The 18,183-nt window shown below is 37.7% G+C and overlaps 1 protein-coding gene across 3 annotated transcripts in view; it reads right to left on the bottom strand.

The window, feature by feature from the left end:
* Positions 1 to 17,101, bottom strand: part of LOC100889307 (importin-13) — a 71,859-nt gene extending 54,758 nt beyond the window's left edge. The window contains exons 1-5 of one of the 3 annotated variants that reach the window (XM_030995941.1): positions 16,917 to 17,101; positions 9,026 to 9,262; positions 7,158 to 7,283; positions 1,568 to 1,626; positions 759 to 867 (exon numbers count right to left, since the gene is read on the bottom strand). In XM_030995941.1, coding sequence (XP_030851801.1) covers positions 759 to 867; positions 1,568 to 1,626; positions 7,158 to 7,283; positions 9,026 to 9,148 — 417 coding nt within the window. In that variant the 5' untranslated portion in view covers positions 9,149 to 9,262; positions 16,917 to 17,101. Of the gene's footprint in view, positions 1 to 758; positions 868 to 1,567; positions 1,627 to 7,157; positions 7,284 to 9,025; positions 9,263 to 16,909 lie in introns of all 3 variants that reach the window. The other 2 variants (XM_030995940.1, XM_030995942.1) reach the window with 2 other exon arrangements.
* Positions 17,102 to 18,183: the final 1,082 nt, after the last annotated feature.

The raw sequence follows: 18,183 nt of genomic DNA on the forward strand, positions 1-18,183 counted from the left end.
AACATTGTTGTCCAAGTGTCGAAAACCAATTAAACATGTTAAGTATTGGCTGAGATAAGACCATCCAAATAAAGATTTCAATAGGAAATCACTGTTATTTTGCTCTGGTTCGTAACGTTATGAGCCAGAGCAAAATAACAGTGATTTCCCAATGAAATCTATATATTCAGATAGATTTTTATGACATCACAGCTTCGGTACTCTATAGAACACAAAGTCAAACGAGATGAATGGTCTTCTAAGCCACAGGTGGGTGGTATTCTAGAAACTTTTTAAAAACATGTTAGCAAGATGTACATACTGTCGCTTGCTTGCTTACTTGCTTGCTAGGTGCCTTGTATGTTCAATTCATTTAAGATCACAGCTCTCCATCTACATCCCTCGACAATTTCATGCAATATGTCAACTTGCCAAAAATCATAAAATTGGCAATAAGTCCAGAAATATTTGTGCTATCATGATCAATTTAGTATCAAACAGAAGAGCTCAAAAGGTTCTTTAATTTGATGGATATATATCAATAGGGATGAAGTACAATTAAACATACTATTTTTTCAAAAACTCCACTTGGAGGGCATTAAGGTGAAACAAAGTCTTACCTATAACTGTATATGATAAGATATACTTATATCTTATATTTGGTCAATGATGTTTAGGACAGAATAGAGGAACATATAGCTTGGACTTGTTCTTTAAGATCACTTTCCCTATCAACATCCCTATATAACTAGACACATGTATATCCTCTGAATACTTACTGCTACACATAGTCTTGTGAGTACAATGCGTGTTCCTAAGGCCGAGTTGAAAATCTGTTGGAAGAGTTGAGTGCGTAGCATTTCATACTGCTCTGAAGGTACCTCAGGCCTGTAAGAAAGGAATAAAGTTCAGGAAATTTTATTAAATCTTATGTGGGGAAGGGACGTAACACAGTGTTTAATTAGCACAGCAAATCAGATAGAGAGCAATGTCACCAAAAGAGGCATTGAATCAGTCTTCCAGAAGTGGGATTGGCTGTAAACATACTCCTTTACTTATATTTTCTTTGTAATGTTTAAATCTGGACTTTCTTTTTGTTCGGTTGTGGTTGTTTTTTGGTTTGTTACAGCATTTTACACAAAATTCATGCTTGTTTGTTTGTTTTAATACCAGACTGCTAAAAAAGCATGTCTATGCTTGTAAGTAAACAACCAGGGGACCGAAGGCACTAGCAAATCGACTTGGTTTCCGACTCAAGACCTGCTGTATACCAGACCACTGCTCTACCACTGAGCCATTGAGTGTCTCACACATTCTGTACAGCAACTTTCTATTTCATTACCACCCAAACTGACAGCAGAAAATCTTTCAAATGCTGCCCCGATATAAAAGAACATGTACATGCTCAACTAGGTTAAAAAGACAAAAGATTTTATGAGACATGGATAACGGTGATCTTGTTAACATTATCTTAATGAAAACAAGGTATTTGAGCTGATTATAGCAACAGATTGAGAAAAACAGAAATTCACTTTATCACAGAATTAGCTAATCTTGTATCAACAGGAGCATGTAAAATTCAACTTACCAGCTGCGTGATATTTTGCTGTGGAGTACGCTGGCACCAAAATATTGCACCTCGGGAGCCTGCAATACAAACACATTTCAATGATAGAAAGTTAGAACAATAATACAGCAATAATCAGAAAAATGACTATGATAATCATGATTGACCCTTTTAACAAATAAACGAGCAAAAACAAGTTAAGTTCCGTACTACAGTGTATTCAATCCTCCCTCTCTCTCACATGGTGCTACTGCAAGCCTGCTGTATATTCAACATGTGTTTTTAAAGATTTTACATACCTCTAAGGAAAATCAGTCTGTGTGAATTAAACCTAATTTCACTGTTTAAAGCCTTCAAAATGTTTTGAAGTCAGAATTGGAGCTATCATCCTCACTACCCTGATCACAATAAGTCAATTGTAAATACTAATATGGATGATTGTTTCTCAGTAAGACTGCAGTCAGATTTTGACAACTATTCGTTTTTCATCCTACTCATCTTTAAAGGTAAAGACCAGTTTTGAAAACGCCCCCCTCTCAAAAAATGAAATGGAAGCTCTTATTACCAATCATGTGAAAGAATATGTTTTTACTAATACGTGATCATACAAATTTTGCTGAGAAACCGCCTACTACAATGTAATTGACATATTTGGTAAATTATTATATCTACTTGGACCTGATAGATATAACGCATGTGTCGCACATGTGTGCGAAGTCCCATATACATCTTTCTGTGTACAGTGCTTGTAACTTTAACAAGACGGGGCCAGATTTCTTATCATTTTGATGATTCCAGAACCTTGCAGTACCAATACTTATGCGATGATCAACCTTTTCTGATTGATTCCACGTTTCTTTCACAATGCAATTGCATGACCATAACTTGTCTTTATCTTTAAGAAAAACAATATGTAGTACTAAAGTGCTCTTTGTGCACGAGGTGTGCCTCAAATATCCCAGGGTACATGTAACAGCATAATATACAATTACAGCATGGAGAGGGGTTAACAGAAGGGAGGGGAAAACTACAGATCATATACAGGACTTGCACATAGCTTGAATCGATAACCTGTATTAAATTAAATTGATGAACATCAGTGAAATCTCTTTTAAACCAAGTTAAATTTCAGTTCACAATTATACCCCCTTTTTAGCTTGATGAACTCTAAATCTAACAAAATCAATGTTGTATTTTCCCCCCATATTTATCCAATATATTCTGACATTGGACTGTACATGTATGCAGATGTAAGATAAAAAATAGAATTGAGTAGACCACACAGAAACATAGGTAGGCAAGACAAAGAAGTTTTTAAAACTGGGTGATAACCAGATCACACAATGCCAAGAATGATATACATGTAATTGACGTCAATGGCTAATTGACAACAATCACCGGTTGAGAATTTTAATTCCACATTGTGTATCTTTGTATGTTTGGCTGTTCTATGAACATTCAGGGAAATCTGGCTTGTCATTAAAAAGCCAAATAATCAATTTAGAAGACTAATCAGAGCATAAAGACACAATGAATCAAAGACAAAGAAGTTGACAATGCTGGGAGATACCCTTTCAACATTCGATGCCAACAATGGTATAGCTGACGTCAATATCTAATTGGAACAAATTACTGGTTGAGGGATGACATTTTAGAACTAATAGGGGCTGGGCTGTAAGTTCTAGCTCCCATAAATTGATTTCAATAAGACCAAACACTTCTGGGGAAACCCATAGTACCAGTTGTCCAGTAGTACAAAGGGAATCAGGGATGTGGCGATAATTTGAAGATTATGGACGGGAAGTATTTTCATAATTGATTATCTCCTAGTGATGATGAGCTAGCTCTTTTCAAACTCAATTGTCTCTTACATCTGGGAATGAGGAATGAGTATAGATTATATGTCATATCTTGGAACAGTTGGAATAAGATATTGTTGGTTTGTACAAACACAGAGTTAGCACCCTTACAAAATGTAGGTCAGCTTCAGTTTTGATGACCATAGAAATCATCTTCAAAATATATCAATTGAGTCAATGTATAAGTATATTAATAGTTTGAAAATACAGAAACATTTCAACTTGTACAATCATACAGTATAATAAAATTGGATATTTATATAGCGCACATACATGTATCCACCACTTTAGGTGCTCAAGGCGCTCCAAAATATATGTAATATGTGTGGTGTTTAATGTAATAGTGTAACTACAGTAGATCAAAATAAGCAAAATAGACATACTGTTGTATAGGACGGTTTTGACAACAGAGGTATCAAATTGTTAATGAAGTGAAATGTGCAGAGGGCTGATAATCACTATTACTGTTGAGTGATTATCAATATAAGTATCCATACTTAAGGGATAATTCAAGATCTCACTGTAACCAGTCTAGACAAGATTAGTCCTTTCTCTCCCTGGCTTACCCCCTTGGATTAACGCTAATCTCCCACCCCTCACAATCCAAGCTAGTTTAGGATATCAATTTGTCATCACCGTGCTTCCTATCTCTCCTGACCAGTCATTCCTTCCTCATTTGGCCTGTTTTCATCAGCTCGAGATTGCCAAATATCCCGCTAGTTGAACTATCCCGATCGCAAATTGTCCAGCTAATTTGCGTCTTCATCAGCCCGAAGTAGAAATTAGCGGAATATTTGGTTGGGATAATATCCCAAGAAATATTGGTCTAATTTGCAAAATATCCCGCTATTTCCCAAATAGCGGGATAGTTTGCGCCCGTCTCCATCAGACCGAAGTACAGAGTCAAATATCACGATCCCATCTTGCACAACAACTTCCGGTGTTCCGTGTTTGTAAATAAACTTGCTTGTAGCACATGCTCTAACCTGCGCTGCATGCATGCACAGCTCACAGCCGGTACTTGTTTACGTTTGACAGCGCGGGTAAAATCTTAAATCATCACGCTGGTCGTACAGTCTGTCCCTGAAGTGCGCATGCTTCAATCTCAAGATTATTTTTCGAGCTAGTTTGTGATGAGCGTACCGGTCTGGTGAATACGCGATTTCGAGCATCGGGATAATATCCGAGTCTAAAAATAGCTGGATATTTGGCAATCTCGAGCTGATGAAAACAGGCCTAATTGTCCTGGGTGAGTTCCCTCCGAAAGCCATATTGATATGTCACAGTAATGAGGGAATATATGCAATAGGCCATTTTCGTAATGTAATCACATTAAATGGACAAATCTTTGTTAAGTGCCTTTCTACTAGTATACTAATTATTTCATTCATCTGTAACGAATAATTACATCTCAATAGTCAGAATGCGAATTACATTAATTGCGTGTTGTTAGGTATGACAAGCCAAAATGATCGTCCCTCCCTCCCCCTCCCTCCCCCTCTCTCTCTTTCTCTCTCTCTCTCTCTCTCTCTCCCTCCCTCCCTCCCTCCCTCCCTCCCTCCCTCCCTCCCTCCCTCCCTCCCTCCCCTCCCCTCCCCTCTCCTTCCTCCCTCCCTCCCTCCCTCCCTCCCTCCCTCCCTCCCTCCCTCCCTCCCTCCCTCCCCCTCTCTCTTATCTCTTTCCGCAGAAGAAGCATTCATGTAAACTTGGCCCTTCCCTTACCAGGGTAATACATGTGGTTTGTCTCTCAGACAGGTTGAGGAAGTGAACTAAAGTGCACAGCACTCTCTTCCAAGTCAAGTCATCATGAACATTTCTGATTCATACGCATCCACTAGACATGCTTGTACACTTAACAAGACCATGTGATAAACTACCTATGACATCTTGGGTCCACACCTAGGCTACATGTATAAGTCAAAAATGCTAATCATGACAGAGCCTGACAAACTCTTTTCATGCACAGTTTGGCAGTTTGAAATGAGCAACAAAGTAAAATTGCTCATTTCAGCATATTTTTCTTTCTTTCTAGAAACAAACTACATATTGTAAAACATTCAAATTCATGCTGGGTATTGAACGCTTTCTGGCTCCGTGTAAAAGAAACGTGTACTAAACAATTACAATAATGATACTATTAATGTCCTTCAGTTTCCAACATGCAAACAAAAAACATTAAAGGTAAAGACCAGTATTGGAAACGCCCCAATTTCAAAAAATGAAATGGAAGCTCTCATTACCAATCATGTGAAAGAATATGTTTTGACTAATACATGATGATGAAAAATTTGCCGGGAAACCGCCTACTAATTCATATATTTGGTAAATTTGTTTCTCTCATGGTCTGTGAGAGATATAGGGTAGTCCCATATACATCTTTCTGTGTATAGTGCTTGTAACTTTACAAAGAATGGGCCAAATTTCTTATCATTTTGATGATTCCAGAACCTTGCAGATGCTAGATGCTAGATGATCAACCTTTTCTGATCGATTCCACAACGTTTCTTTCACAATGCAATTGCATGACCATAACTGGTCTTTACCTTTAATAACAAAATATTGCCTTTTCAAAAGATGGGATTGCATGATCTTGCAATTTAAGTTCTATTTGTTTTTTATTATTACTTTGTCTGTCTGCATTCTGGTATTGCAAGCATAGCCTTTTTTTAATATTTACATTTGATTACAGTACCTTCAAAACTGAGAGAGTTGAGTAACACTTTATGTTTTAGAGTGCTCATGTGATGTACCGTATACATTCTTAAGGCTTATTTCCAATAAAATTTCAAGACATAGCGAAACAATGGAGTCGTATGGTACACTGACTTTGACAATTCTTTTTTGTTTCTGTTTTTTTTTTCTCATCATTTATTAATTGAATAAAACTTACATGTACAGTGTATATTGACTTCGACAATCCTTATTCAGTTAATGGATGCATTTTGTTTATCAGTAACGTTCAGGTCTGACTAAGCCCTAAAAACCACCGCACTACACAATCCATCTGCGATCCAATTTCAAATAAATGGCAATTATGTGAGATATGGAAATCTATACAAACATCATCTTCTGAATTTAGCTTCTAATTAGTGATAAGAATATTTGAATACTAACAGTCCAATTTTACTGCATTTACCCATTCTAGTCAAAATAAAAGCTGAATCAGCTTCAAATCGTAGACAGTAGCACTACACGTAGCTTTTCCTGCCCCAAGGAAGCTTGAAATTTATTACAATTTAGATTGTATTAAATTATCACAAATTCACGTCCATTGAGATCCTCGGTCATTAAGATTTTAGAAGTTTCAAAGTTCAAGTCAAATGCTACTGCAAATTCTTCTAAAATCGGTTTGTAGTCAGCTTGTATAATTTGGGGTGGGCTTAATCATGATAATAAAAGCTGGATTTATATCAAACTTAATACAAAATACCATCTCTACGCGCTACACAGATATTGTTACCCCGGTTGTTGGATTCATTCACACACAATGTGCACCATCTCCACTCACTGAGGAGTATTCCTATCATATGGGCACCGTGAGGGCATAGGCAATTATTAACACAAAGGCTTTCGTCATTCTACCGTATCCCCATTTTTCTCCTAGGTATTGAGTGGCAAATGTAGATAAATGCCGTGCCAAATGACATTAGTGCCTTGTCGGGGATCGAACCAAAGATTTTGAATTTCAAGTCAAGTTCTTAAACCACTCGACTACGACACCTCTACTTAATGTATACAGCAATCTATCCTACCTTGTTATGGTCTAGGAGAGCCCAGGCAAACTGCCATGCTTGAGGGGACCTCTGAGCCATCAGAAGCCAACGTTGAGCTGAATCTTTCACATCAGCAGACGGGTCGTAATACAGCTCATGGATCGCCTACAGAAATAGAATCAATTAGAAAGATTTAGATATATCTGAATAATCTGATCAAAACTGATTAAAAATTTGTCATATCTGGACCCGGGTTCGAAACCAAGGCGATGCACCAGTGCCCTTTGGTAAGGCATTAATCTTCATTACCAGGTCCCTCGGAGAGGACCTAAAGCCGTCGGCTGTCTGGTTGCTTACTTACAAGCATTTATGCTTTCTTAGCAGTCAGGTAAAATAACAACCCCCACAATTTCAAAAATGAATGCACATTATAATCAGATCCATCCTTCTCAGTATTGGCCTATCATACATGTACAGTACACTGTACATGTGTATGACTTAATTGTGACTTGAAGGGATTGGGTATCTTTGTCTCAGATTCTGAAACAAATCCTTGATTCAGCTAATGAATGCTGCAATCATAATTATAAACCTTTTAATAGGTCAGTCAACTTTTACAAGCCGATCGCCTGTCTGATTATCAAGATATTTATGATTGGAATTCGCCATTTCAAAAATGTTTTCCAAATGGTCTTTATAACACTTTAGTCCATTGTGGAAAATGAGTACATGTACCGGTATGGTAAAACTGATCACTCAAAGATTTTTACTTTTTTGAGGTACTGTACAACCGTACTTCATGATCATTTTGAAGCGCAATTCTTTTTAGGGCTTCAATATTATACCATATCACAGACACTGATAACACGTAGTGCCATGCATCTAAGATTTGTGGCAATTTTATTCTATATTGAAAACGTGAAATTATTTGGAGCTCTTTGAAAGGTTAAAACACCTAAATGACGAGAGTTTGCATTCCTCATCAACTTCACATACTGTCAGAACAACCATATTGTGCAAACACTACTTGTTGTTGTTATTGTTGTTGTTGCGGTTGATTTTTTTATATTTTCATTGTGATGTGCAGTGTCCCAAAAATGAGTACCGTAATCACTTTATAGATCATCTTCAATTAAAATCTGACCAAAAAACCTAATGCTCTGCATACAGTATTTCAACATTCACATCAACCTATTTTATTTTAACTAGTTTATTAATTTCACAATTATATTTGTTCACAACCTGCTTACAAACGTCTGCACACCTGTATTATTGTAGCTTTGTATCCAAATAAACATACAGAATTTTATATTTTAATGGGTAGTTGTTTCAAGAAATTGCCTCTGCACAATCCACCACAACACACCAATATCCCTCATATTTTTAAATGTGTCAAGCACTGTATACCTGTCCTCCCAGAGTCAGACTGAAAAGTTGGCACAATATTTGTTCACAACCTGCTAACAAAAGTTTGCACACTTGTGTTATTGTAGCTTTGTATCCTATTAAACTAGAAAAACCATAACTTAAATTTGTAATGAGTAGTCGTCTCAAAAATTGCCTCTGCACATTGAATCTACTATCACACCAATATCCCTCACATTTTTAGATATGGCATGCACTGTATACCTGTTCTCCCAGAATCAGATTTAAAAGTTGGCACAAGTAAAGCCTCGATCACAAATGCCATTACGAGCTGCTACGAACGCCGTACAAACGATTTTCAGAGAATGGAAATTCAGCAAGACAATGGAAAAACAGGGAGCTTCGTACAAACGCATCGTACGTACGAACCTTTGTGACTGTAGCATTAATGTAAACAATCACTTTCCTTCCATTTACATGCACCAAACATGCGCCTTCAGGTTTGAAAAGTATAATTAAAGAAGTTTTATTTGAGTTCTTACCGGTGCAACAGCATCGTCCACTTCACTTTTGGTTTTGGTAGTCATGCTTACCTTCTCGATGTTATCCAGAGTCACTTCTGGCTGACTCTCTCCTGATGCTTGCAGAGCCGAAGCCATTCTCATGAAGCTAGGCTGCTGCTGCCAAACAACCAACGCTCCTCAATAAATCAAAAGAGAAAGAAAAAAAAAAGTCCACAGCTCACGTCAGCCAATCAGGCACCTGAAGGCCTTCACTTCCTGTTCAGCGACAAAGAGGAGAAGGGAAAAAAGTTGGTGGCGTAATTGTGTCATTAGAAAAAAAGGGGGTTGAGGAACAATTAAAGTGGGTTTCTGGTAATTTGTGACATACGGGGCGGAGTTAACGAGAAAGGGAAGTTTGTTTTTTGCGTAAGCCTTTTATGCAAGTATGTGTCACTGCTCGTGTGAAGGTTGTCGCGCCGAGTTGAACGCACCGTCGTGCCCTATTGTGAGATGGCGAGTGATGGGTAGTTGCCATGGCGACACACGACTCCTCATGTAAACATCTGCTAATGCTGACTGATGTGACAAGGCGTGTTACAGAGACAAAACATCTGTACTTTTAAAAGCAATTTGATTAGCTCATTGGAGGGTTACTCGCATTTAACACTATGTTTTATGCACAGTAAATTTTCTTCAAACCAAAATACTTAGTCACAACTCTGAATATGTTCCATATCAATAATGTGTTATAAATATTTGATAATAAAAGAAATACTTTACTGTTTGTATGAGGGAGGTGTGATATATAAAGGTTTCTTACCTGTATACATCATTGTTTATTCTACTTAAGTACTTATGTAAACTTCCAATAGATGGCTATTACAGACAGGCTTGATGTATTATAAACTACACTACGATCTCTGAGAAACTTATCTTCAAGGTTTACACCATTTGCTAAATACCACCTGTCTTTAAATATTCTCTCAGTTTGATTGGCTATTAAAGACACCTACCTCAAATCAACTGTAAAAGAATATAAATGTAAATATACTTTTCTGGAAATATACCCATTCTTCAACATTAAAGAGATATACTGTACATAGCAGTTAGAGTAAAGTTTACAGAGATTGAGCACATGTAGAAAATTAATTACCGGTATAGTACACGAGTCTATTCTATTACAACAGGAGACACTTTAATTGAAATGTATTCGTTTCCTCAAGATCTAAGAGCTATAAAGTAACTGGGGTATTGGGGTAAAAGTTTACAGAGTGCATACATGTAGAGAATAGATTTGAGCATATTCCATTCGGTCCTACATGGAAAGCTCTGTGAATCACACCAGTACTCAATAGAGGGAGGAAGGAAGAGATTTATGTGACAGACGTCTGGCGCTCTAAGGGATCCCGACCCATCGCCTCTCAATCGTATTGCTTTTGTCTCTGGATGAGGATTTAGGCGAGTGTCATCGCTAGCAGCCTGTGGAGGGGTTGGAAGCTGGGCGTGACAAGCTGGGCGTGGCAAGGTGGGCGTGGCATAGAGGTGGGCGTGACAAGGTGGACGTGGCATAGAGGGGTGCTGAGGATGCCCGGGTTACAGGATGGGTTCAGGCAAACCAAAATAAACATATAAGGGCAAGTCAAAGCCGTGCAAGGTCTTTACTTATAACTATATATTGTACAGTGAAATCTGTATACTGTTAAAGACTATTCACGAGAGAGAAGAAAAAAAAGGCATGTAGACTTACATACAGGTTTATGTACATGTATGTACAATTTCCTTTGGTTATTAGGTTTCATTTTCCAAGGAAACAAATATTGTGGTCTTTATAGACAAGTCGGTTGCTAAAGCAGGTTCCACTGTATTAAAAACTGTCAATACTACTGGGCCAGAAGGGATTAGACCACCAAGCCAGCTCACTGACAGGTGGCTATCTCATCAACTCAGCTCTCAACTAACATAAGAAAAAGAGGATCATGGGGGACCACCCCAGGCACCGATTGGGGAAGTTTTCTATATAGAGGGAGCAAGTAGCTACAAGTAGGACAGTGGGGCTTTGGATTAATAGCCCTACTGCTACATGTACAGTATGTATCTAGAGATTGATGACACATGTACATGTATGGGACACCAAATAGCCAACTACCTTGGATATGCCCATAAACATGTATCATTAATCCCATGACTACTACACTCTCACATCGCCCATATGTTTAATACAGGAACAACCAGGTTCCAGTAGACAATGGGTTAACTTGTTACTGTTAGTAATCAGGTTACATCACTCATACATGTAGGCAGCAAACAAATGAAAAATGAGTGATCTAGTTTCATCACTTTTCCCAAAAAACTATGCATTACATATTATTTACACTTCCCAAGTCAAATTTTGCACAAGTTAACCTGTTTTTGCGGTCCCAACAGAATCGGCTAATGCAGAGCTTACTGTAGCTATAGTGGCCAAATTATGTTTTGAAACCACGTATGTAACTGCCAACAACTGTCCCTGTTTATGCCTGAGCTTCGAAAGCATTTTAATTCCATATTTCCATCAATTTTCTTTAATCCCTCTTAACATACAGCATCAACCCCTACTTTGTCAGAGTAAACAGGATCAACCTTCTAAATAACGAACACAATTTGTCATAAATTTATTTTGCTGCAAATTCTGGCTTTCAGGAGCTAAATATGGTCGAGCCACAGACACAACTTTGGCATGATATCCGCTCCGAAACCATGCCAAAGTTGAGCTAGACGCCCTGGTCGGAACAATTTGGCAATAAACATAAATTGATGATGTCAGTAACATGAATCATGGCTCAACAGTCACATTCATGTGCTCTCACTTTTTAAGGGATCAACGCAGCGAAATATCGTCTACAGTACTGTGGATGTATTGATGCAATGTGTTTCCATTTTGCATTATCAGGCATTTACTGGTAAGTAATTCATAGATGACCACCGATACAGATAAAATTTTACGACGAAAAAGTCATTCTCTTTCACTCTCTCTCCCACCCTCTCTCTCTCTCTCTCTCTCTCTCTCTCTCTCTTTCTCTCAGTCGATATCTATATCTCCCCATCTGTCTCTATCTTTCTCTCTGTCATTTTCTGTCTGTCTCTGCCTCTGTCTGTCTCTCTCTCTCTCTCTCTCATTTTACATACCATGGATATATCCTCTATATCATTTTTCATGAGGAATCTGGAATTCTAGTGATGAAAAACCCACTCTAACAAAATCACACAATATTTACACAACTAATGAATGATACTATACATTGTAGGTCTGAAGAGTTTTGCAGGAGAAAAGTGTTATTGTCCAGTAATAAGTAAAATATGAAATTAATTGAGTTGTCAGGACTATTGATCAATTACTTTCGCTATCGATATATTGGCCAATATGTCAAGATCTATATTAAGATATTTCAGTGTGGTTTAATGTGGTCTTAAAGGGAAAGCACACATTTATAGCAAAAACCTCTAAAAGAAAGCAAAACAAATCTGAGAAGCAAACTTGTGAAAGTTTGAACAAAAAAGATCACAAAATAAGGAAGTTTAATTTCTGAAAGTTGTAATCACTAAACATACAATTTATGGGAACTTCAAATGGGCTGAGTCGGCAATGTCACTGTGCTGTAGTACAGGACAACTTTCCATTTGTTCCCACACATAAAATGAAAAAGAATTGCATTTTTGTTTAATGTGTGACTTGGGAAGGTCAAGATTTCTTTTAGAGGACCTACAATAATATACTGTCCTTTAAATATTATGAGTAGTGTTCCAAGGGTGAAGGCACTTGGGAGAAAAACAGGATTTTTTTTTTTTCTTCTTCAAACTTTCGCCAATCCATTTCTCTTACTTTTCTGCTTTCGTACAAATGAACTTATTACAAGGGTTTGAGTGCCCTTTAAGGAGCATTTCCGTCACTTTGTTGGCATTTAGTTTGCAGTAAATTTGAGGATTCTCAGATCAGGTCACATTGAAAAACTTATTTACTGCCATCTACGCTCTAATAGGGAACAATGATCTAGTCCAGATTGTTGAAGTGACAAAGGACTTTCTCTTAAATGAAGCTCGAGAGGGCAGCAATTACTTTTATTATGGTACAGGGTACATGTATATTGATAAACAAATGTTGCCAAAAACATCTACAGTGTACTACTACTATTACTATGACTATGATGATGATGATGATGATGATGATGATGATGATGAGATGATGATGATGGTGATAATGATGATCATAATAGTTATTATTATCATAATAATAACAATAATAATAATAATAATAATAATAACAATAATAATAATCAACGATAATAATCTTTATAATAACAATGCTCATACATAGCATATGTAGCAGGTATACTGTACACAATACACCAGGATGCAGAAGGGTATACATGTACATGTAGCATCCTCTCCAAAAGACATTTATAAGCAACAAACAAGCATCAGACCCAGGAACTCCCAAATGGGAATCAACAGCCTTCATTAATATACCAGTACTGCAGGATCATTCCATCTTTTGTTGTTGTTACTTACCCTACCCCTTTCAAAATTGGCTCACATTAGCTGTGCAAGGTAACTGAGCTTCTCACAGCTGAAGTGTTAGTCCCTTCAGCATATAAAATGGAATTCTCATGCATGTTTGCAAATGTTGGCAAATTTAGAAAGATAATTTACACAGGCAATCAAAATGTGCCGTTGTTTACATGTGGACCCACGTCTTATAAAGAGTTTTGATTGATCCAAATTAATCGCAAGTTTGCAGTGACATCATTCGCAAATAAGTTGCGATTAGTCAACTCTTGATAAGATGGGGCACTGGACATTATCTTAGGTTCAATGCCTTCTTAAATTTCACCTCTTGAGCAGAGAATATAGAGATGGACTTTACTGAATTACCTGGCTATATTTTCTACATCATCATAATTTGAAATACATGATTAATATTTTTATCTTTTGTTTAGTCAGTGTGTGAGACACTGGTTCAAGCAGTTGGGTTTTGATCAAATAACGCTTGATTGACTTTGTACATGTGGTCGATAATCACCGCCGCTATGCCCGAAACCGCCCCTATGCCCGAAACTACCCCAAAGACAGAGAAAATTAATTGAATACCAAATGTGGCAAATATCACATTGTAATAATTATAACTAAAAACTCAATGATGTACTGATCAAGGGTATGGTGTTGGTGGGTCGTGATTTTTCCAACCAACTTCAGAATATATTATGCAGAACTAAAGATAAAGAAATAATCCTATATCAGTTAATTAGAAGACCTAGGCCTTGGAACACAAAGGGTGTAGCTAATGGTCCGATCATAATCATTTTTTCATTGTAAAATAGAGGATCAAAATGCTCAAGTGTACCTAACATGGCTGACTACATGTATATCTCTTTGTTGCATCTTATTTCACAGCAACAAAATGACCAAGAGATGTTGAGATATATTATGCTGTGTCCAAACTTCTCACACAAAATTTTCCTTCATATTCCTTCCACTACGACAATTATTGGATTCAAATCTGTAAATATCTGCAAGATTGTCAACGAATGGTGAAAGACCGTAACAGATCCGTGATTATGGTAGGTACGTTGGAGTGTATAACTGTATTTTTGTAATATATATAGGGTAGAGTACCCAGTATTCGGCCACTTAAGGGGAAATCACTAATATTGTGAATTCTTACCTCTTTCATTGGGCAATCTACCCATCAAAAGAAAAGAAATTTATTCCTCTAACAGGATTTTATAGTCACTGAAAATATAAAATAACGATAAGCAAAAGACTTCCGAAAGAAGACGGAGCATTTTTCTGCCCAGAATTCGGTCGCGCCGACTAGAATTCGGTCACGCGATTTGTGCGTGGTATCTCCGTTGCAAAGGAGCGTAGCGTATTTGCGCACTATTTTCACACAATTGCGCGATAAAGCACTGAATGTCAATGCGTTGACCGAATACTGGCTGAGCGATACCGCATGGCAAGGGTATCGTATAAATACCTCTTGCACATCGGCAAGTGCGTCATTTGCAAATTCGCTGCGATGGAGCGAACACGGAAGTGATTCTCTTCACACACATACTAAATTCATTGTGACAGCACACGTAGTTGTTTCGCAATAGACTTCTACATATGGCTATGCATGTTAGCGCATGTGCTAAGAGAACGCGAAAGTGCGGAAAGTTGTGCGACACTAACCAATTTCGAGCTAAGTTGGAGATCTTTCCGGGGCCCTAAATCTGATTTAATTTTGAGAGTTAAGAAAAGTTGTTCAGCTGCCTGATTTGTGCAAGTTTCGTGGCTCATAAATTATTTTTTTAATTGTTACAGCTGTTGAAACGGCTGTCTGACCGAATACTGGGAATTGACCGAATACTGGGCGCGCTACCCTAATTCAATAGATATTTTTATTTTGTAATTCTTTTTGTTTAGATCTAGCAATTTTCAGAATTTGACGATGGGTGCACAAATCGTATGCGTAGAACGCTTACGTCCGGGTACTGGCCTCCCTAGTCAAAGCCAAAGTCAAATGCAATCCAACCCATGACGACTGAGAAGTGAATATTCAAATCAAATGATTAATTGATATTCATTGAATACCAACCCCAAGTTTTGGTTGCAATAAAGAAATAACATTAATAATAATAAAAGAATACCGCAAACAAATATATAAAGACGGGTCGGCGTGACCGCGGAGGAGTAGTGCATTGTGCATGGTAGGCACTAGACCGAATTTTCCGTCTCTTTCGTTCGTTAGCCTCTTATTGGGGTAGGGTCGGCTCTCTCTTTAGAGACGGAAGCCGTTTATACACATGTCCTTGCTAACGCCACGGCCAGTTCTGGTCGTAGCGTTTTGCCCCCAAAATCCCCCAAAATGTCATTTTACCTCGAGCATGTTATATTGTAAATTAGGCCTAGGCTATAATAAATCAGTTCCACTTACCAACTTGACTGAAATAATCAGTTTAATAGTCCCTTTTTAGGAAATTATGGGTCAAAATCGAAATCCATTTTGAAAATCTTTTTCAACATGGAGCACAGAACGATCGCCTATGCCAGCCTATGTTGAAGATATCACGGCTAGATTTTAGCCGTTAGGCCCCTCCCACAAACATGAACAAACTTGCCACGGCCGTATTGTTATGCCCCCAAAATCCCCCAAAATGTCATTTTACCTCGTGCATATCCAATTTTACATTAGGCCTTGGCTATAATACATCGGTTCCACTTACTTACTTGATTGAAATAATCCGTTTAATGGTCCCTTTTAAGGAAATTATGGGTCAAAATCGACATCCACGTTAAAAATCTTGCAAGCCGTGAAACTCTCGCTGCCGTCAATCTCATCCCTTCTAGTCTACGCCGAAGGCAAAAATGATTATGAAGGAAAAACTGTGATAACGCCATTACGAACGTGTAGATGGCGCACAGTTTTTCCTTCGTAGTCTCAGTGGAACAACCGACGATTATAGAGACTGAAGCTTTCGGTCTAGTCTAGATCTACATGATGTTGAGATGTGATTGTGAATCAGCTTGAACTTACGGTCATTTACGGAAATAGTATGATTTTGGAGCATCGCATTCAAAAGTATGTCTATTTCAACAATAATTTTTATTTTCTCCCATTTGTTTTCTAGATGTGTGTACAAAGTTGCTGCCTCTCAGCACGTATACAGCGCTAGATAGAGATCAATACGCATTTAACATTGACGCTATGCTTTGCTGGAGCTGGAGTGAGCACTACCTGTCTAGCTACCCAGCCGGTCCGCCTGGCTGCCGGGCCCCGAGTACCCCATTACAGTCCTTTGCCTTTGGCTTAGGACGGGCGCAGCGCAGTGCCTCATTCGGCCGAGGGCCGAGTGAATAAAACATAAAATACCTTATATTTCACAGAAAAAACATATATAATCATACCACTCACTACGTCTCTTTCTTTAAAAGGCAGAATATACAAACAGAATTGCTTCTGAGATCTCCAGCCACAGTTCTTTCCTATCCGCGGGTTCAGGCTCAGCTCATTTCACAGTATATTGTTGACACTGGTAGCTGCCATATTGAATATCCACAACCTCTTTCCAGAAATCGAAATTCAATTTCCTTTACCCGAGATTCTGGAATTAGAATGCTGTGTTCTCTTCAATTTTTCCTTCTCATATAGTTGGCTCTTTTCAAAAATATATAACAGGCCTCTCATTTCTCTTTTCGATGCTGTCAAAACTTGGATTTGTTGAATCCTTTCACCAGTTATAATACTCTCTCTTCCTATCTCGCTCTCTCTCTCTCTCTCTCTCTCTCTTACTCTCTCTCTCTCCTTCCCTCTTTACAATCTTTCTTCTCTCTCTTTGTCTCTTAAGTGGGCCTCTGAAACATAAAATTTGCTCACTTTGGCTACTTTTTATTTATTTTAAAAAATCAGTCGGTGCCATCGTTTTCAGCATCCAATTTTACATCGAAAACAGATTTTTTTTTACTGAGAGTGAATGTCATTTCCCTTTTGGAGCTGCCTTTGTATACATACCTAACTTTAAATTCTAACAGCATTTGAAAGATAATACTAATTTAGAACTCCCCTTAAAAAAAGGGGGGTTGAATATATCTTTAAGTTAGAAAATAACGACTATTAGTTGTCGATTCGACTTAGAAGCTATAGAGCCAATAAGTAATATTCTTGATTTTCAGACCATTGTACCGCATGGTTGCACGTTTTATGCTGCGCAAAGATTCAATCAGTTTAATTTTGGCCATTACAAGAAGTGGGTTATTGATGTAGACAAATGCTCATGTACCCTTTACAGCTTATTTTATTACCAAAGAAGAAGAAAAAAGCCTGTCAGTCACGCAATAGTGTCTGACAGTGAAGTCTAACAAATAAACGGGTTTCCTTATAATTTGAATATTAGGACACTGCTAACGTTTAAATTTCACAGACATACATGACATATTCATAATTCCTGCAAAGTTCTACAGAATTTGAGGTTGGCTGCAAAAGGGACATAGTATCTTTAAGCTTTTGCATTATACTTTGCAGTTAGTTGAGATGGTGTGAATATGCATGTGCGAGCGAGCGAAGCGACCATGAATTTTTGATATTTGTGAGGTCGCAGTGCGAAAAAACGTCACATTATAAAAAGGAAAAAAAAACCTCCTTATCGTCTTTAAAAAGAAACAAAACTATATTACCATAAAAT

Source organism: Strongylocentrotus purpuratus, unplaced genomic scaffold (genome assembly GCF_000002235.5).
Source record: "Strongylocentrotus purpuratus isolate Spur 01 unplaced genomic scaffold, Spur_5.0 spur5_scaffold_3, whole genome shotgun sequence".
Lineage (NCBI taxonomy): Eukaryota > Metazoa > Echinodermata > Echinoidea > Camarodonta > Strongylocentrotidae > Strongylocentrotus > Strongylocentrotus purpuratus.